The sequence below is a fragment of the Bacillus rossius genome, chromosome 5, assembly GCF_032445375.1.
Source record: "Bacillus rossius redtenbacheri isolate Brsri chromosome 5, Brsri_v3, whole genome shotgun sequence".
In the NCBI taxonomy this organism is placed as follows: domain Eukaryota; kingdom Metazoa; phylum Arthropoda; class Insecta; order Phasmatodea; family Bacillidae; genus Bacillus; species Bacillus rossius.
Genome location: NC_086333.1, coordinates 4262504 through 4284806, shown reverse-complemented (window position 1 = coordinate 4284806; position 22303 = coordinate 4262504). Strand labels below are relative to the sequence as shown.

The 22303-nt window shown below is 37.0% G+C and overlaps 1 protein-coding gene across 1 annotated transcript in view; it reads left to right on the top strand.

Annotated features, from left to right (window-relative positions):
* The window catches only part of LOC134532207 (spidroin-2-like), a 154618-nt gene that overhangs the window by 3295 nt on the left and 129020 nt on the right, over positions 1-22303 (top strand). The window contains exon 2 of the mRNA XM_063368627.1: positions 4249-4306. Coding sequence (XP_063224697.1) covers positions 4249-4306 — 58 coding nt within the window. The remainder of the gene's footprint in view (positions 1-4248; positions 4307-22303) is intronic.

Sequence of the window (22303 nt, the reverse complement as noted above, 5' to 3'; positions counted from 1 at the left end):
TTCGATTGAATAATCAAGAAAACACACTGATTCACGGTCATTTTCATTTATAATATCTCAAAATAAAAACTATCACTGACTGTAATTTTTCATATAATAGTAAGCCCTATGATGAAAAATGTTTCAAATTATCTGTAGTAAGTTGATCAAACGTTCACAGGTAATCAAGGATTTTTATCAATTTGGCATGCTGCAATTCACTTTGTATTGAGTAGTACATATTATGTATAGAAATACATTTAATTAAATTTAAATTATACAAAGTAATTTCGGTTGAAAATTTTTAACGCACGACACATATACAACTGATTCACAACATTTACAAATAACCAACATTGTGTATAATTCATATGGAAAGCATAAGTTTGTAATGAATAAGGAGTAAAAATATTTTTGCGAGTTAATTTCAGGACAAGCTACACTTGAAACACGCCTACATTTTAGTTACTTTTGTTATTGTTTCGCTGTAATCTAGACAGACCCTGAAAACCTCTTAGCCAATAACACATTTTGCACGGAATAACCGAGATAAACTATATGATTGTGTGAAAATGGAAAACGCTGAAGCAGTAAATGGAAACTGGCAGAAACTTCAGTATACTTACATATTCGTGTGGAGCATAGACGACCGGTCATTGAACCAGCAAATACTACCACTTAAAATGTCTTAAGCACACAACACTGTATATATGTTTTGTTAATAGCTTCGTGATTAATATTTTCTGGGATTCATATATGAGGCACTCAGAATACAAGTGATGTAAGTCCATAAAAACTATATTGATGTAAATTGGTCAAAAAGTATTATGAACATTATAAATTGTGCTGAAATTTTGTGTAAAGTATTGTCATCTAGAGGCACAGTAATTCAAATATAAACTTGTTTCATAAGTCCTCTAAAATAACAGCTTCGTAGCACCCATATTCAACAAAAATACAGATTTTTTGGACTAACACCACTTTCTTGTATTCTGAGCGCCTCATATGTCGAAGTGATGATTTTTTATTCATATTTACACGAAACATTACATGTTGTTTGAGTGTGCTGTAAATCGATGCCAATGCAGAGTATTACAGTTAAAATACATAGGTTATCAAAAAAGACTAAGTTTTAAAGGGAAAATCTATGTTATTTTAACGACACTGCTAAAATTCCCGGTTTCAGTCACTTAAATATTAGACTTTATATTCGTTTCCTGAGTTTAATAATAGTTCATAATCCTGTATGTGGTTTTAAATTATCAACTGACCAAATACGAAAGTTATAAAATTCTTAGAAGCGTAGCTGCCTTAAATGAGGAGGAGCGAGAGGGAGAGGTTGATATCGCACAGTTTTCCACAGAAAGGGTAAAAGCTATGGGACCTCTTAATTACTGTTGGTTCTGATCTGCATGAGTCTCCACTCATAGTTCATATTATACTTGAGCCATGCCATGGGCTGGGATCAAACTCACGTACCACGGCACCCCGCAACGTGGACATGACGCTGTAGCGATCACGGCCACCAAACACCTATGTCATTAAAGGAATCTACAAAGTTGCCAGGTCTCTAGTTGTTTAGTTAGTAAACTTCCTTAAAAGAGTTTTTTTTTTCGTTCCATCAAATCTTCATGTTTATGTTCGAACATCTGATAAGCGAATACATATTAGGCATACTGATATATTAGTCAAGTCTTCATGTTACGGATTTTAAGTCGTTTGTTTGTTCTTATTCCTACTGTTCTGTGGTTGATTTATGAGAACATTTAATGGCATGTTGCAACTGAGAGAATATATTATAGGATTCACGGAAACACAGATTATATATACACACACATAAACAAAATATTAACATATCCTCACAACAAATTGCTATAAAAAATAATTTTAATTTAACTTTTCAATTCTCTTTTCTTCTTTTATAAACACTTTTGACGTCATTATGGGTACATTCAGAACTACCATAAGCTCCTCTACTTGTGAGTGAACTTTTCCAGTGGCTACAGCTACCCTTACTAACGCAGTGTTAATTTCACAATTGAGTACAAATTTTTAATCTGTTGTAACATTTTCTTCAGCGCCACAATTTTCACATTCATACGCCCACATACAGAGAAGCCCTGTACGAATCTCATTCTGTACTTTCATTTGACCTGTTGTACATACTGTAAGGTGTTTCGATATGGACTCCACCTGCGGGAGCAAAAATGATGGATTCACAATGCGTCGTCCGGGGACCACTACGATGAGTTGCAATGGATATGGATGATATTCAACGGTGAGAGGTGGATTATTCAGTTCGTTTATCTCAAATCCACCCCATTTCCATCATGAAAATTGTCATCGTCGTCTTCATCTGTATTGTGAATAGCACTGGTAGTGGGAGAAACTGGTATATGAACAAATTCATCTGCATCACTGAAAATTAATTGAAATAATATATTTTACGTTATTATTACCTTTCACAGTCGATACATAAGAGAAAATATAAATCTTACATGTACTGTATAGGGGTGGAAGACGTACGTGATATATACGATACCGACCAGATTATTTAATCCCAGACTAACTCATGTCACTTTACTCATGGAACAAAATGCGGAAAATACAGGTGTCTGGTGACCTATAGAAAAATATTTTTTTTTTATTAATACACAAGGTAAGGAACCTAATACTATAAAACCGAATAAATCAGTCACGTGCTTTATTTCTTGAATTTTTGTTACCTACAACGGGTAATATACTTGGAGGATGAATGATTTGTATTTAATCCAATTTTACTACATTTTAGATGCCATCATTAAATAAAATGTAAATATATATTATTATTTTTAATACAATATTAGATTTCAGAGGGACCGCAACACAACACCAAAATACCATGACGCTGAACATTCTCGTTGCAGATATGAAACATATACGCACCAAAAATTACAAAACCATTTTTTTCTGCCAAATTCCGAATGTCATAATACGGAATATTGAGCTGAACACAACACCGAATCTTTAATTGTGGTGAGTTAAAGTATCAGCGTTGTGATCAGAAAGCCTACTAGCTATTGATAAATGTAAAGAAGAACTATTGATAACTTGTGTCTACGTTTTGTTCCCGAAATTATGTGTTAAGTTCAATTAGCATTGTGTCTCGAAAATATTAATTCCAAAACTTTCAATACCACTTTGATTAACAAACGTAGGTGGTCAAGTCACGTGTCGATTAGCAATTGTGCAAATACCTTAAAACATGGCAGCAGAACGAGAGAAACGCTTTTAACAACATCCTAAAATAATTAGTTTGAAAATTGTTTGTATAATTACAATACATTGTTTTATAAGAAATACAAAGTTATTATTTGTAAAATTAAAGTTTATATTATAAATAGGAAAATAGTTACTAAAAAAAGTTTTATTTATTACATGAGTGTACCTATATATCTAACTAGCTGCAGTGCCCGGTGTTGCCCGGGCTGAACACAGGCGAAATCAGATGTAGTTAGTAATGGTCTTCTTAATTTGAATGTCAAGTGTGCAAAATAATTTATATCACTTTCAGATCCCGACAGACGTTCTGCCAGTGTATAATTATTTACCTGTATATATATTTATAAAATTGGTGGTCTGTATGTAATCTAGACTCTATACAGCACTATGAAAAAAAGCTGAAAAATAAGAGATTACTAATATTGAATAGATTCCATTATCTAGCTAATGCTCGGTATGCATTGCAATGCCTCAAAAAGTTTTGTTTTGTTATATGCTTGAAGTAGTTACACATATACAAATCATCTATCCATATCTCTAAACATATATTTATCTCTATCTACATCTTTATATATCTATGTATCTTTCAATCGCTATTTATCTCATTATATCTACATATATACCTCACACTAACTCTCTCTCTTCTATATATAAATCTCTACATAGCTCTATACATCAATATATCTCTTTATCTAACCCATTTCATTCTCTATACCTACCTCGCTCTATCTCAACTTATCTCTGTCTCTCTAAATCTCACTATATATCACTCTATCTCTGTCTAACTTTTTATATTTAAATAAATTGCGTGCGCACATATACAACAACAACAACAACAACAGACGAAGTGTTGAAGAGGAATTAGCCTGTATATGAAGTAGTGATTGAAAAATTATAAAACATTCAAAATATTTTCAAGGATAAATATAGGAAATCGCACACAACCGTTGCGTAGGGAGCCGACCGCGCGAGGGAGCGGCGCTGTGACATGGACTCCCCTCCCCGCAGTGCTGCTGCCTGCCAGCCGAGCCTGGTGGGCGGGGCGCGGGGGCAGGGGCAGGCGGTGGTGGGAACACGAGCGTCAAGAGAGACACAACGATGACGGACAGTTGCTAGTTACTGAATTACAAAGATAGAAAAATTAAAATATGTTGCTTAAAAATGTGGTTAGTAAATAACGCGGTAAAAAGTAGCCTTTGATCATTAGGGATATAAAAATTAAAATATGTTGCTTAAATAATGTGGTCATTAAATAACGTGGTAAAAAGTAGCCTATGTTCATCAGGGATAATTGCGGATTCTAATGGAAAAATAATTTTTCAAATCGGTCCAGTAGTTTCGGAGCCTATTCAATACAAACAAACAAATCATTCCTCTTTATAACATTAGTATAGATTATTTCATGAAAAAAATAGGAAAATCAATGAATTGACGGATCGTAACTTATGAACAATTTGTTCACCAGAAATGCTTCTAACCAAATCGCCTTGTTTAGAATTATTGTAAAATTAAATCTCTTGCATTTTTCTCTGTATGTCATAAAAATTTAAGTCGTGCTCTTTGAGAAATTATTCGTGAAAAAGTAATATAAATAAGTAATGTCAGGGTTATATTAAGAAATAAAGTAAGCTTTGCGAAACCTTATAGTGTTTTCTGGTGGGTATAATTCAATACTTTTATTTTAAAGATATTTCATGTAACTTTACAAACTAACAATTTTAAAATGAATATAAGGTTATAGTTCTTTTACACAAATTTTTAAAAGTACGAATTAACTCTAAGCTTATGTTTAAAAAAATTATTATTTATTTTGTGATAAAATATCATTTACACACATGCAAACCGGATATCATTTTATTGATATTATTTTTTTTAATGATTATAGGTCATGCGTGTTAATATCAGTCGCATGGATGGTTTGTAAAAAAAATTATGTGATTTACTTTTGAATAATTTACAGGGCCTATATATAAAAAAAACAAGACGGAATACACTGTGCTGAAGTTAGCTCCATCTGCTGGCTCTATCCGGCCACCCGAGTGCGTCATCGCGCAGTGCGCTTGGAACAACAATGGCCTATGTCATACCACGCTAATACATCAAATTCCTTCCCGGTTTTTTATTTATTACACAAAAATCACAGATGACTCTGGTACATGTGAAATATTTTCGTTTTTTTATGTCCCGTCTACTATTGCAATGTCCGAAACCGTATCCGACGGAAACTATTCGCTGATTGGTCCACGTGGCCCTCTGACGTCATGTGTCGTGTGGGCGATAGTCAGAATCTCCCTTGTCCGATCACATTGATCAACTTGAACGTTTTGTCCAAATCTGTGACCTTTTCACGTCCTTTGGTAGCATAGAAGAACAAAACACTTTCGATATTTTAATTACCAGTTCCCGTTTGTAAAACGTGCTTTGTTTTAATTCAATAAATAATATTTAACTCCCAAAACTTTTGTAAGTTAAATATATATAAAACTTAGTTGCTTACTAATTCTCTATGCATGAAAACAATAACAAAAAACAATCAAAAAACAATTATTTTGGCGCACAATATATATTCTGCGCTCTGGTGACTACTTTAGAAATCAGTAGATTCGGACATCGGACCATGCATCTGACTTCGCAATTCTAGACTAAGAAGTTTTCCGTGTGACAAAGTGACGTCATTCACATTAGGATAAGGACAAGGGACCGCCCACAGATTAGGACTATTATAGACGGGCCTTTAAGAGGACAAATTAATACCAAGAAATAAACCTTAGGTCCATCCGAATGCAAGTGGAGTGCATTACCATGGCAAAGCGCCAGCTTTTTTCGGCAACTATAATCAAGTTGAAGAAACGTTAATAGCCTAAAATAATTTATAGCCTGACTGTATAGCCGCAAACAATGTTGTATTGTTGGAATAACGTGGGGCGTAATTACGATGGGCTACAAGTTTATTTTATTTACTTTTTATTTATTTTTTAACTTCAAACAATGTTCTCAACTGGTCACACATTTACAGTGAGTAGTTAAATTTTGTCCTATTTTACAAATCCTTAATAAAGGATAAGCCAGCAACATTATCAGATTTCCGTGAATATAATTTACGTCAAATATATTCATGTTCGATTGTGATTCAGATTAACGTCACGTCTATAAGTATATGAAAGGCAAAGGATTTATTAATGTGTTTTTTTTGCACTTTTACGAATCAAAAACATGTTAGTTAATTATCTGGCATTATACTAGCAGTGTTGTTGATTATAATCCTGACATTTTGGTAGAGCCTCAGTGCCGTGTAGCGAGACTGTGGTCTGCGACGTGGCAATTTCAGCTCTGTATTTCTTCATTGCTTTGGAAAGTCTAATATTTTTACTTTTGAGATAACGTCTGCCGTATTTAGTATTTACGGTGCCATAGCAACAGCAAAAATAACTATTGTATAGAAGTTAAATTCATTTAATTACTCTAATACATTCAACATATTAAACCGCAAGCATTAAACCACTGACCACGACACCTGACAACTTGTTTAAACTGCCGTGGGGAAAGGAAGAAAGCCCGCTGGTCTAGAAGCAGGTAGAGAGGATTGTCACAGACGGGTCAGGTACTCGGCAACGCCGGGCCAAGTCCGCGTGCTCTTTCCGGGAAGAGGAAAATATGAGCCAGACAACGCGGCACCACTAGAGTGGAGGGTTGCATTCAATATCTTTTGGAATTCTAGGGGATACATTTCCTCAGTAGAGGCTCACAACATTGATACACTGAAAGTCACATTTTTTTTTTTGTTATTTTAGACGAAAGTATATTTAGATATGTATTTCGTGATTGTATTTTTATATATTTTAAACAAATTTTTTCGTTCTAGAAAAAACATACATTTTCGCATCTTCTGGCTCAAGTACACGAATAAATTATTATTTTTCAAATTTGTTTAAATTCATCACTCAATAGTATGCATCATGAACTCTAAATATACCAAACAATAATAAATTACATCCACCGGCCACTGAAATAATGTCTACAAGAAATGTCATATGTTTTACTTTGAGTGCCAGCAATGAGAAAACTATAAGTTATAGCGAAAATCGGTTTTGCACAGAAAAATGTATGCATGAGGCCAACATAAAGACAAAATAATGCTATAATAATTTTGGGCCTAACACACTTAAGTACTGAAGGGACCAGGAATCTTGCGAGCTGTCTGCGCGGGGGTGTAGGGGAAAGAGAGGTTGAAGGACGACAGGGCTAGTAGGGGCGGAAGGAGAAGGGAGCGTATTGCAGTGGGGAGTTCCTGCGTTATAATATTGGCAGGTAGTTTTTGACAAGTCATGCAGCCAAAGGAAAAGTGATTCACAGCAAAGAGAGGAAATAATTAGTAAAGTATTTTAATCTGTGTTCAAGAACTACGTGAAAAATACCTTTTGATTCCTTTTCACAAAGCAACGGAACGTGTTGCAATTTATATAGATGTAAGCAAAGCATCAGTCATGCGCATATGGAATGAACAAATTACAATGCTTAATGAACCGCATACAACACTAGGGAAAATGAGGTAAGCCATTTTTCATACATAAATAGTATGCATCAGTGATTTAAAAAAAAAAATTGTTTTAAATGTTGGTTATGTTAGTTGCACAAAATGGAGCAGAAATGCGTATAATTATTTATTATTGTTGATTCTGTTTGCTACAACGTATTTTTTTATGTGCAGGTCACGAAATAAAAGTAGAAATAAATGAGTTGGCATCGAACCCTTTCATCGCTCAATAAATTATTGAGTCTGGAAACGATGTGAAGACAGGCGGCGTTTATTGATCGAAAGAGCTGATATAGTGGCATGGCGCTCCAAGTACCTCGAACAAATTAGACAGTGTAGGTCTGAAGGTAACGAATTGTTTTACCTTGATGAGTCGTGGGTGGACATTAATCTCATATTCGATAAATGCTGGCAACGCAAAAATCACGTAACCGGAATAACGAAAGGAAATTCAACTAAGAGACTAGGTCGGAGATTATCACGGGGAAATAAATGCTACTAATTTTGAAAAATGGCTGTCTGAACGTGTTATACCAAACTTGCCGCCATATTCTGTTGTTGTGATGGATAATGCGTCATACCACTCCAAACCAGACGATAAACCTCCTTAGAAATATAGTTAAAAGAACCATTATTACATGGCTAATACGCTATGGTGAAGTGTGTAACGAAAAAATGCCTAAAATGTATGTTTATGGAACTAGTAGAAAAACACAAACCAAAGGAGAAAATTTTTCGGTTTGATCAACCTAAAACAAAATGTAGTATATCGTGTTATTCGACTCCCACCATACATGTGTGGGTTAATCGCTATTGAGCTGGTGTGGGCAATGATAAAGAGGTGCTTTCGGGAATGTAATAGGTACCGTGGGACTGTGGGAGAGTTCTCCGCGCCAACACTTCACATGCACATACTGGATGCTGTTAACTCGGTAACAACGGACGACTGGGTAGGTTATTGCAATCATGTATAGTGTTAGGGACATCAGTGATTAAAATAGTGATAGTGACAGTGCTACATCGTGTTTGTCTCAGCCTTTGTAAGAGCTGGTGTTTATTCTTTGACTTGGTGATCTAGTGCTACTTTTATGTTTTTAATATTTCCGTATCGCCTCTTTTCGTATGACTGAGAGGTGCCAAGATCGTGTGCTGTGCACACGTGAGCTGTGTGTCAAACCAACAATGCCTTTACTGTAGTGTCTTTCCACACTTTAGTCTAATTTTCTTTATAATTTTAATATCATTTTACACTGTGATTTATTTTACAACATGTGTCAATGCTTTTAAAACTTTTTCACGGACACGCGATTAGATGCTGCACTTTCATTAACAAGCCGTATATTTTTAGAACGCCCTATATATAGCCGGGCCGTGCCGAGTTAGGCGTGCTTCCCCGCCGCCGCTTCGTTATGCCGATCCGTGCCGAGCAATGCCAGCTAGGACTATAGGATCCAGCCTTGGATCCAGCTCGCTACTTTCGTGGTCCCTGCAGTATATGGCATGCAATAACGCCACCAGTTTAGAGAATATTCATCTTAAAACAAAAGTGTCTTAAATATCAGGATGTTATGTCAGAAATGTAGGTAAAGTTCATAAGTAATTTGATACAACTAAGGTGTTAAAATGACTGTTAATTAACGATATGTAGGTTAAAAACATCAGTTAGCGTAAATAACGAAATGGCTTTATTGCATCCATATGGATACAAAAACCCACGTAGGCCTACTTAAAAATAAGTGTTACATTCACGAATGTTTAAAATTTACAAAATTTAATCAGTTATAAAACCTGCTTCTATAGTTTTCAGATAAAGATATTTTGAATATATTTGCTGTCATTAAGAGGGTTGATGGCGAAAGAAAGTTGGGGGCTTAGAATTGTTTTGAGTCGAATCAAGTTGGTGAGGTAACGTCTAGGTTAAAAAAAAAATGAATTTCCATTGCTTGAAAAGCTGAGATAGCATTTCTTAGTGTTAATTTTAACATGTTGGACTGCTCCAGTTCGGCAGGTTTTCTCGAGAATATCACATGCCACATCTCACGGGCTCTGAAGTCTTTGTTCACCCTTTAAAAATTATTATTGTTATTTAATAAAAACTGTTAAAATTTAGTTTTGGAAATTTAATGTTAATGTTGAACCGTTAATTAAGATTTTTATTTAATTTCTCTGAAGATTAATTAATTAAAATTTAATTAATCTCTATGTCAATGCTGATCAACGTCATACAATAATTAGCACAATTGCACTGTTGCACTGACGTTATGTTAGCCATTGTGTTACTGTACTCGCTTACCTTATAATTTTCAATAAATACCAATTAAAAAAAATATGACAAAAATCTAAAATGCATACTGCTATTGCACAAAAAACCCTTAAATAACACATATGCAACTCTCTTTTTCTCAAACTGCCCCACCCAACCCCCCTCCCACCCCAAACTTCTCGGGCCTTCTAAATGTTTCACCCTATTCCAACACTTACCATCGTGCCATTGGCGCCAACTTTTGAGTTTTATTTTGGCGTGGAACTAAATGTTCAGATAAAGCAATTACGTTAACTATAAAGGAATGTTTGTTTTGCAAGAGGAAATTAAAAATAATTATTTCTTACTCACAGCAAGGCCATTACTAGTTTTTTTGTTGTTATTATTATATTAATTTTTGAAACACAAGCTTAACATGAAATTTAAAAACTGTCTGGACATATTTATACAAATTGTATTTACAATATAACATATCTTTAAAAAAATCATGAAGTATTTGTTTTTGAATAAACAAAAATAAAGTTTTTGGTAATTCGATTATGATCTTAAACGAAATGATAATGCATGTTGGGAAAATTAAATTGCATTACAAACAAAAGTTGCATGTAACTGAAAGCTCCGAGGTGACCAGTTTGGTGACCAATTTGGTGACTTCTACTTCAAGTTATTTTCACAGAACTTTTGGCATGGGAGCACGGAAGTGACAAGTATCGTCTCTACGCGTGGAGTCCTGACAAACGTATGTTTTTGTAATACAACTTTTTCTAGAAGCCATAGCAGAGAAGACAAACTAGTTTTATTGCTGACAGTGTGTACATAGAGTTCAATAAATGTTTCTATTAGGTATACGTAGTACATCTGAATCAATACGTGGGTTTTTAGCAACATCAGTCTAAAAAGAAGTAGTTTTTTTTAGATATTTAAAGAGGTTGCAAAATCTTGTTTCTAATAAACGTGATGTCTTGAAACTAAAATACAGTCGTTAGTTGAAGTGATTTGTTAATAAACACATTATGGGAAGATTTATAGCTTCTAATAAAAGGACGGATTTGCAACATATGCAGCTCAATTTTCTGGTACGAAAGCTAGTCCTCGAAAGAATGAATAATGCTCGTCATCTCGCATTTCCAATGTTTTTGTACAACCAGTATTTCATATTTCGTATTCGATTTTTTTATGGAAAGTCTTATCATAAACTTAGTAAATATTTTATAGCCAGCAATGAATTAGTGTAGATTAAAAAGTAGGCTGTTCAGTTTTATTACCTCTAGTCGCCTATGGGATAGTAATATAACACGGAAAATAATAAATGTTACAAAGAAAATAACAGTGCTGCAGTAAATCTGGTCATAACAATAAGTTAGTGTATAATCTCGTTGTAAATATTTTAGGTAGTTTTTATTATCTACCTATTGCGGAGTTCCGCGAGTCACGACATTAAGGAAATATCACCATATTTCCTTCGATCATGGTCCCATGACCCCAAAATTAACCCCCGTTGAAAAGTTTATATATATACAGTGTATATATGTGTAACACATATATGTGTGATGTAACGAAATTTGTCCGCAAGGTTGCAGGCGTATTTAAGAACGGATCAAAATGAAATTTCGTATACGAACTTCTTGGGTCCATATCTCGGTCAGGTTCGAAGATGAGCCGAAACGGTTTTGTTGTTTCAAAATGGTGGAGGCTTACAATTTTCGAAAACCTCTTAATGTCTAATTGAGGCAAATATGAATGTGAAAGTGTTGCTGGATAAGGCTTAATCAATAAAAATAAAGACCTTAACATCAATCTCGACCTTGGCCTTGACCTTGACTGCCATCTTGAAATTTCGTCATTTTTAACTTAGAAAATCGAAAACAATTTTAAAATTAAAAATAATAATAATCTTTTTTAGAAAAATCATGACACCATTTTTTTTTTTTTTTTTTGGCGGCCATCTAGAAATTCCGTAATTATTTACTTTAAAATTTTGGGAATTTTTTTTACTTTAACATTTGAGGAGAATATTTTAGAATAAAAAAAATATTCCTTTTTAAAATTAAATAAAAAAAAGTTATAGTGTCTAGGGATCGGAATCAATTCTCACCATAAGTTTTATATCATCAACCACCAGTTGATCAGTTACCTATTTGTATGTTCTCAAACTTTTGCGACCACTGTGTAGCCGCGTCAAAGTTTATTTCACTGAAGTTTCGTTCGACATAGCAGTTGCCATCATCAGGGAGACTTCCTGATGATGGTGACTGCAATGTTGACCGAAACGTTGGTGATATCACCTTTGACGCGGCTACAACCCCGAAACCAAGCTACTTATTTACCTATTTTTATATTGACTGGCCATACAACGAAATCTACCTTTCCGTAGAGCTGCCATCGGGGTATTTTTTTCAGTTTAAACCTGTCCCTCAAACTCTACACAACACTGTGTCTCTTTATTATGAACCTTTCATTGCGTTGCGCACGATGTGCGTCTGCTGTACAATGACAAAAATATTTAGTACTGGTTTGCCGTTTTCGTAGTGTGCAAGTTGAATTTTTTTGTTACTTAAACACTATATTTTATTTTTACACACTTTATATTAGCTTCACCTGAATGTTTGTTTGTATGTTTGTTTGTATGTTTGTAACCGACTCCTTTGGGTGCGATTTTGAACCACTTTAAACGGCCAGATTTCATTCAAACTTTGTTCATTTATCGAAAACCGATAACAATACACTAATTTGATAAGATTATTCCATTATTCAATTTTCAAAATAAGATTTTTGTCAATTTATTTAATTTAACAATATTTAGTATGCTTTTTTTATATCGCGCCAAAGACATAGGCCTACTGAAAGAAAAGAGATGGCACATTGTAAAGAAAACTATTTCGCTCATGTGTGAACTCTTTTCTTTCAGTTTGTCTTTGGCGCGATATAAACATAGCCTACTTAATAATGTAACATTTAGTTAAATTAAAAGTGAGAGTGGGTTATGATTATTGTGAACAATATACTTTCTTGAAGAGAATATTATCTATATTTGTAAAAATATGGAAAAAAAACCTGGAATAAGGGCGTTAAATAATGTTTCTTTAGTTAAATATAGAAACACAATTACGTCTTTGTTTCATTTTACCAATTAACCAAGAGTGAAACATTATTATAAAACAACATTTTCTGCAAATATTACACGAAACATGGAAAAATTGAGGTTTGATTTTGCTGTGAAACCAACAGCAGATGGGATATCAAACACCATATGCATAACCTCAATAGCTACACATGATGGGCAGATTTTTGAAATTACACTCGAACACCAACCTTAAAATCTACACCAAGCAGTTACAAATACTCCAAACTATGCCAAGGTCAGTAAATTATTAAATAAAATACATCAAACACGGAAGATATGGATAAGTTTGACAGGTGATATATCAAAAACATATTTGGATAGAGAGCAAAACTTACAGTTAAAGGATTTTTACCTGGAAGAAATTGAGGAAAATCAAAAAGTGGTGAATCTATACCTAGTGGAAAAATAAAAAATTGGAAAAACTGTTAGAAAAAATTCTTGCAAGAAAAAAAACTATATCTGAAACTCAAAATTTAGGGAACATTGCAAAATATTTCATGATTGAGAAATTCACGGGCAGAAACTCAAATGCTTACCAGTGGATTCAAGATTTCAACAAAGAATGTGAACGTTTCCTAATCAAAGAAGACAAAAAGAAAATATAAATTTTAAACAATTTCTTAGAATACTCCACTGTAGTTTGGTACAACTGCATGCAAATGAAACTTACAGTGGAATCAGACTGGAACAAATGGGAGAAAATGTTTTGTGAGACATTTGCAAACAAAGGATGGTCACCCATCAGATATGCTGACTTAGAATAAACATCAATGACTTCCCGAATATATTGTTTTTCATAGCAGGATATTGAAATTATTGAGTAGGCCTACTGTAGTTCTTCAACACGCTATATTGGATATATATTTTAGAAGCAGCCAATATCTACTCAAATTCACTTTAATAGCAAAGTCATGTAATAAATAAAAATTTGAGCTACATCTAGAGACATTTCTGAGAAAAAACAATATTTATCGATTTTATTTTAACTGCAGCAAATGTCTCTTTAAAATATACTGTAACAGTTAATTGATGTAATAACTATCAAGTTTTTTTACACTGTTATAAAATTTCTTTCTTACGTCGATAAAGAAGTATCAATTTAAATTATAAACAAACCAAACTAAAAAGTAGAAAATAAATAATAGTTTTAAATAAACTAAAAAACACTCTTTATACAGAAAACCAAACTAAAAAATAGAATTTTTTAAAATCAATTTGAATTAACAACACTCTAAAATTATTTAATAAATTTAAATAAATAACATTCAATATAAGAATAAAATGTATTTTATTTTAAAAAAAAGCGTGGGGTGCATTGTGTCATTGGTTATAAATATTTTATTGACATATATGAGTAGAAGGATTATCATTTCGATAATATCTTAAAAAGCACCCCACGCTTTTTTTAAATAAAATAGGCCTACATTACTTTTTTTAATATACACTGGCCACCACGAGTGTTACGTGTTTCTGAGAGTCTCGCACGTATGTTCGTGACCGACTTCTGCAATAGGTGGCTGCTGCTTTTAGATCTGCGTGTGCATGGAATTATTACCCTATACAATTGGGTGTTGTTGGTCGTCGGGCACTCCATTTGCTGCTGCTTTAGTGTGCTTGAAAGTAAGTGTTGGCCCACCATGTTTGCGTGCGCAGCTGGGAAAACAGTACTTTTTGATGACCACGTCAGCGCCTAGTCAAGTATGCAAGTGAGAGCAAAACACTGGTTTTAATTGCAATGTTTAATCTCCCCCGGAACTAACTCTTTAGTGGCTTTATCAAGATATCGCCATCGCAGCTTACCGGACCTTTTACGTATTTTTTTATTTGGAATAAAAATATGTTTGCACACGCGAAGAGTAGAAGTTACTGTGTAAAGACTGTTAATTAAGTTTAGCCCGGGCTTTAATTATTAATGTTGAATTTTTATTTTTTACATTATTTTATGGTTTTTTTGCTACGTTTTTAATAAATTTTAATCGGGTTAAGCCCTGGCAAAGAGTTATTTTGCAAAACAACTCAAGGTCATGAGTATTTTCCTCTATAAGCGATGTTTAGGAGACTGTATGTTTTTATAGTAAATCGTCGAGTAGTAATATAGTATTTTTTATGCTACTGCCTTAAAGTACTCCTCTATTTCTCTGCTTAAATGTTTTCAAATTTTGGTACTTTTTACTATTATTAAACTGGCACCCTTTTAGACGTGAGAGATAGTTGTTCGATTACTACGGTACTTAAAAATTTGGTTTATGTGTGCGCCGCTTTTGTTTAACATAGCTCCCCGCAGGGTGTTGGGGTTGTTCTGACCGACCCAGAGCAAGGGTAGTGTGACAATAGGATTAGTAAATAGTTTGAAGTTAGATCTTACGTCAGATAAAATGCAGACTTACTGGAATTTATCAACCATTCTAAATATCAAACTAACTCCACAATTTTGTAAATGGTTATGTTGTGGTAGTATTCGCGTCTTACAACTGGTGTATGTTTTTTTCTATTTGGACTTGACATGGTTTATCCCTGACTGTCGTTATCCCTTCGTACTCATGTGTTTGTCGGTAGTCTACCCTCCCAGAAAGGCTTCTTCTTGTGACACGAAGGCCAAGCAAGGGGAAGTTGGCGACGGTTACAAACGAGCCCACCCTCTCATCAGTGTAACAGGCCTCAGTTAGCCCAGGCAGAGCAGAGTGAGGGCAGATCTCCACTACGACCAACGTCCCGCCGCCGCCTGAGCAACATCACTGTGAGAACGTCACTCTGCCCGACCACTGCCTGAGCAACATCACTGTGAGAACGTCACTCTGCCCGACCACTGCCTGAGCAACATCACTGTGAGAACGTCACTCTGCCCGACCACTGCCTGAGCAACATCACTGTGAGAACGTCACTCTGCCCGACCACTGCCTGAGCAACATCACTGTGAGAACGTCACTCTGCCCTACCACTGCCTGAGCAACATCACTGTGAGAACGTCACTCTGCCCGACCACTGCCTGAGCAACATCACTGTGAGAACGTCACTCTGCCCGACCATTGCCTGATAGCTGTCTCCAAACTGGACTTAGCCTGATAAACTCGGTAAGTAGGACTGATTTTCTTTGAGTAAGTTCAGACTTAGCAACAGCGCCTCTGTGGTTCGTGTTTGTGTTGGAAGAGAGAGAGCGCCGTAAAGAAACGAAGCTAACTCGCTCAAGTTTAAGTGACGTAACTCGCCAAGCAAGTTGGGTACACGTAGAGCGATTAATTATTGCAAACTCGCTCATCGGATTTATTACCTCTAGGTTAGTGTTGACTAAGCCTGAGGTTGGAAAACACTTGCCGTTCATTTGGGTTTAAGTACTCGTCAAGAGAGTGGAAGAAAGCGAATTGCGTAACGAGTTTGTGAAACAAGGGAATAAATCGTTGATTTCTGTGGGAATAGAGTTGTAGTTCAGTGGCTGGTTAAATGTGGCAGTGCATAAATACCCGACTTTAACTTAGCGTACGATACTTTGGTTTCCCTGGGCGACTTCATGTTTCCCGACTACTGTACGAAACAATTGCGTGTCGGTGAGTCTACCGATAGCGGATCCTCTATGAATAGGTGGTACAGGAGTGGCGGAGCCGGGACAGTGGCCAGCTGAAGCGCCGCGGAACCCCGGTGCGAGGTGTGTGCTGTGCGGGCCGAGACGCCCGACTGGAGCTCACTGCTGCTGGATGGCCTTAGCCGCAGTTTAAGGCGAGTGTTGCGGTCGTTTTGACCCAGATGGTCGCGCGGGTGTTGGTCACTGCTGTAACGCACCGCAAGTAATCCACACACATTTTCAACAACTACCTCATGGTGGTCTATGTATCGAGAATTATATAGCTATGCATTAATTTATCTTGTATATTGTATTTTATGATAAAATATGGTAACGAACGCAGACAGTACCCTGACTGGCGCCAGGTTGGGAGCCGGCTGGCGGCCCTGCAAGGCAACTGCCATCACGCGCCACGTGCGGTCCACTGACGTAAGGCATGGCACGCGTGCCTAGCCGGACTACTTCCCCCCTCCACTCCCCACGCTTCGTCCTCCCTCGGCGCTATTATCTATCGCTGAGCGGCCTTGGGAATTCCACGAGCCGCCGCGTGGAGCAGTGTGAATTGACGCCGCCCTTCTGGACTGTTCGGGCGTCGTGTTGGCCCGGGATGACGTGACTCTCCTTGGTTCTGGAAAGAAGACCCTCCTCGACTGTTCGGCGACGGAGTTCCGCGGAGTGCCGCGTGACTGCAGGGTTCTGAGCGGGTTCCGAGCGACGGGAAGTGCGACATCGGCGAAGAGGGTGAGAGACCCCCCGCCCTGAGAGTGGCCTGACGAGGAGCTTGACTGGATCGTGAGAGTGCGGCTACTGAGTGGCGCGTCACTGTGTGTGTGGACAGGCGCGAGGTAAGGGGCGAACCACTGTTGAGCCTAGCTCCAGTGAGGAGTGCGAACTGCGGACCTTGACAGTCATTAAGTGACTTAATAAAGATTGTGATTGTACATATTTAAGAACAATTATTAATTATTAATGAATATATAAGTAATTAATAAACCACGGAAAAAACCTATTTTGGCTATCCCTTACGAACACAGTTCTCCCCCAATTAAAAATCGTAACCGTATAATTTTTTTTCGAAGATGGAAGTACTAATTACCTTTGCAATACCTAAGTAATACCTATTCGCTTTCCAGAGCGATTTAAATGATGTTGCGCTGACAGTAGAATTCATAGGCAGTTTTACTGATTTACAGTAATTCAAAGCATTGGGCGTAATAATGATCTAGAATACTTATCAGAACCGCGGAGCGTGAAATTGCAATTGTTTTGTTAATAGAAAAGCAGATCTAGTAGAATGGTTTTTTCTAGTGTTTTGTATATTTAGCTTTTTCAAAATATGATTGTTATATTTGTTCTTTTTTGGTTATAGCTCCACGCAGCCTCAAACACGAGCAACCGAGTCAATAAGAGGTATGCTTATGTTCTCAAGAGCACATGAATGGTCGTTCAGTTTGTTTTGTAACATGTTTCTTAACGAAGTTTTGCCAATAAATATTTTTTCGTCCTCTAGAACACAGTTTTTGTGTTTCCACTAATTAACTCCCTTGTTTCCCCACTTGGGCTAGAGAAAAAAAAAAGGGGGGGGGGGGGGAGTGAGTCTTTTAGTACTCGCCAGTGTAAACTTATAACCTCTATAACGAGCAAGGTCATGTGTTCTCGTGTTGATCATGTTGCAGATAAACTTATAGCAGAAAACACGGAAACGAATTATAACGTTACATTATATTTTAAATTTATTGTAGCAGTTTTTAGTGCACTGCAAGTATTAATAATTCTGTTTTGCACCCCAGCATATGTATCAGGTGACTATGCTGATATTATTTACTAAGCATCTTCAATCTTGAAATATTAGAACACTAACTCGGTGTTGTTTATTAAATTCCTGGATATGATTTAAATGAACTTTGGAAGGAAATATTGTGACATTATTAGTAGTATGTAAATGATCTTCCGAGATCAGGGTTCAGGGTGTGGAGCCGGGAGCCGGTCAGCCATCTTGGATTGTGACGTCACGGCGGCCATCTTGAATGGTTGTGACATTGACCTTTGACCTTGACCCCGGCGGCCATTTTGTATCCGCCATCTTGGATCCGCCATTTTGGATGACGTCAATGTGTTCTAGAAAATTCCGGCGATGTTTTATCCGCCATTTTGAATGATGAAGTCACCGTTGCAATTTTTGCTACGGTCGCCATCTTTAACTTTTTTATTTATTATCCGATTTTAATAAAATATTTTTGAAAAATTATAAAAAAATTCACTTAATAAAATTTTAATAAATTATTTATAAAAATATACTTTTACGACACGGAGTTCGGAGTCCTCGGTTCGAACCCGATGAGTGCAAAAAAATAAAAATGGCGACCGATCCTTCCCCCCGTGGTGGGTGCTGGCAGACTGACCCCCACCACTTTTTACCATGTACATATACGAACTTACAACCCCCCCTCCACACCCTGACCGGCTCCCGGCTCCACACCCTGAACCCTGATCTCGGAGGAACATTTACATACTACTATTATTGTCTAACAACTAGTAAATAAACGGAATTAAATTTCGTTTTCTGAATTTTATCACCTATAAATTGCTCAGGAGCAGCTACTCTCAAAAACTACCATTTTAATATTAAAGATAAACACGAAACCTTTTAACACTACGTAGAACACTGTTTCTAAATAGTTACAATTTTATCATACTTTAAAGTATTTCTTGAAAGCTTTCTTTTAAAAATGTGATAAAGAAATGGTTTAAATTTAACCATGAGACTACTTGGTATTTATTTAGCAGCTTTTTGTGCATTTAAACCTTGTCAGTGGATATCATTTTATTTTTACAATCGAAAAAAATTTTATTACGTGAGGGGAGCCTAAGGAAAATTATCTGGTTTTATAACATAAATAAACTATACGCTTGTGTATATTTTACACTTTACTATTGTCAAGAATATTTAACTATTGTGGCGTTATCTTGTTTAATATTACGCGATTCTGTCTTAATCTTGTTTTATATTATTTCATATGACAAACTTAGATAGATTGCCTGCAGATTATTACTTTAAAATAGATTATATTTTTGGAAGAATGAATAGTGTGTGGTTTAAAATAAGAAAATAAGAATCAATGCGACTTATTCATATGAAACATAGATGTATAAATATTAATATATCCATACCAAGTAACTACTAAATGAAACTATTATTATCAAAAGTTACTAACTAACCTTACCTTCTTTAGAGCAGTTATATATAGGTTATAAATAATTTCTGACTATATTATCGGATTCCGGCCAAACATTAAATTTTACGAGGATATATTTTTGAGCACGTTAAAAAATTACTTCCAGTGATAAATGAAAGTAAGCCACGTCGCCAGCTTTATTACGGGGTTAAATGAGCATCATATGTTCGACGAGCGTGTCATAGCAACGACGTCTTAACGAAAGACAACTCTCAATCCATTCTCGCTTTGAGTGACGAAGCGTCGCGCCGAAGACGCTTCGTCCATATGACGGGTACACAAACACCCTGTAACAACCTTCATCAAATCAAAATAATTCCTCACTGCTGCCCCCCCCCCCCACCCCCCCCCTCCCACTCTGCGAGGCACCAACAGGCGCATATACGAGCCATCACATTTTGTAAACCCCCTCCGGATATAGGTACTGAACATTTGCTCACAGAATGTCCGTGATCCAACCGAGGTACCTATGCAAAAGTCTACAAGCTCTCTATTATAGTGTCGTAGCAGATTAATGCTCTTCACAAGAACACCCGTTTTGGATTGGGGTAACCTAGGGCTGGCTCGTAAAGATCCGAGCGACCAATTAACTTCAGCAGAGTAGCCGATCACAGCCGACACAATATACCACAAAGAGAGTGATAATCCAACGCCACACACCTAAATCACACAAACACCTGGATGTGGGCTATCGTTTGGCCGTTCCGCACTACTGTCTAGAATTATCATTGCGCTTGAAGCTTCTACGTAATGTTGACCCGTGACTCAATGGAGTAACTGTTCCGGCCCATAAACACAGGGAATCACCTCGGGAACTGTCACTGTGTGCGCACACAAGGAGTTACGTCGATAACTGTCTTGATCTGCACGCACAGGGAGTTACTTCTAGTACTAACCCGGCGGTCTACTCACACTGGGAATTACATCGGGAGCTGATTTGGTCTGCACATCTCACGAGCTGTCACGGACCGCCACACAGGAAGAACTACGGGAACTGTCCTAATCCGTACATATACCTAGAGAGTTACTTCAGGAACTGTTTCAGGCGGCACACATGACGTTACTTCCCTTTCCGCACACACTGGGAGTTAATTCAGGAAGTGTCCGAGTTTGCACACAAAAAAAGTTACCTCGGGAACTGTCCAGTTCGCAGACACAGAAAGTTACCTCAGGAACTGCCTCTCGCCGTACACTCTGGAAATTACCTCGGGAACTTAACCCGGTCCGCGCACACAGGGAATTACCTCGGAAACTGTTCCCAACCGCACACACAGGAAGTACCATGGTAACTGTCCTAGACCGCATATATAGAGAGTTACCTCAGGAACTGTCCCAGTTCGCTCACATGCCATTACCTCGGGTTCTGTTCCTGTCTGCACACACTGGGAGTTAATTAAGGAAGTGTCCCAGTTTGCACGCACAAAAAGTTACTTCGGGAACTTAAACCGGTCCGCGCACACAGGGAATTACCGCTGAAATTCTCCCGGCCCACAGACAGGGAGTTTCCCCTGGAACTGGAAACCCGCAGGTCCAGCCCATCCGAGGTGCCACCGTCTCCGGCTCCCCGGAGTTGACAGCTTTTACGGCCTGGTCGTGGAACACGCAGGACAGAAGCAACAGCCCCTTTCGGCCTCTGCCATTCCGCCTGGCAGATATCACATTGATCTGCAAGCCTCTGACATTCCCGGCAGGCTGACCCCGGTGCTACTGCTTAGAAGCAGTCAGGGGTTTCCACCTCACCAGATATCTCTTTGGACTCGGGACGAGGACTCCGGGTCAGAGCTCACCTTTGTAGAGACCACAGGTACCGCGTGGATTTAGTGGGTTTGCCTTGGCGCGGAGAGCCATCCTTGCGCCCATTCCGTGTTCCAAGCTGGCCACAGATCCGACACCTTAGACGACATCACCTTCTCCTGCAGGAGTTTTACACTCCCAGGTGCAGTATGTAGGAACACTCTCAGTGGGAGACGAGGTACTATGACTTGTCCCAACCGTTGGCCAGACTCTATCTACCGAATTACATACTATTTAAGAAACGTATTTTTTAATTTTTTATTTGCAGCCGTGTGATTAAAACCGAATATTTGACGTTATTTATAGAATAAAATACGTGTGACTGATTTTATATTAACTAATAACTGATAATTAATTCAACGTATGACATCAATTGTAACACACAAATAAATATTTCTTCACGAACATAGCAAACTCATAGCTCAACTTGTCAAATTACTGTTAAAAAAGTTAAGGAAAATAAAATATTCACCGAAGACTACAGGATAAAGTTACTGAACACAAATAATTAGACGAAATAACAATTTAAAGCAAGACCAATCCTTTGACAAATTTT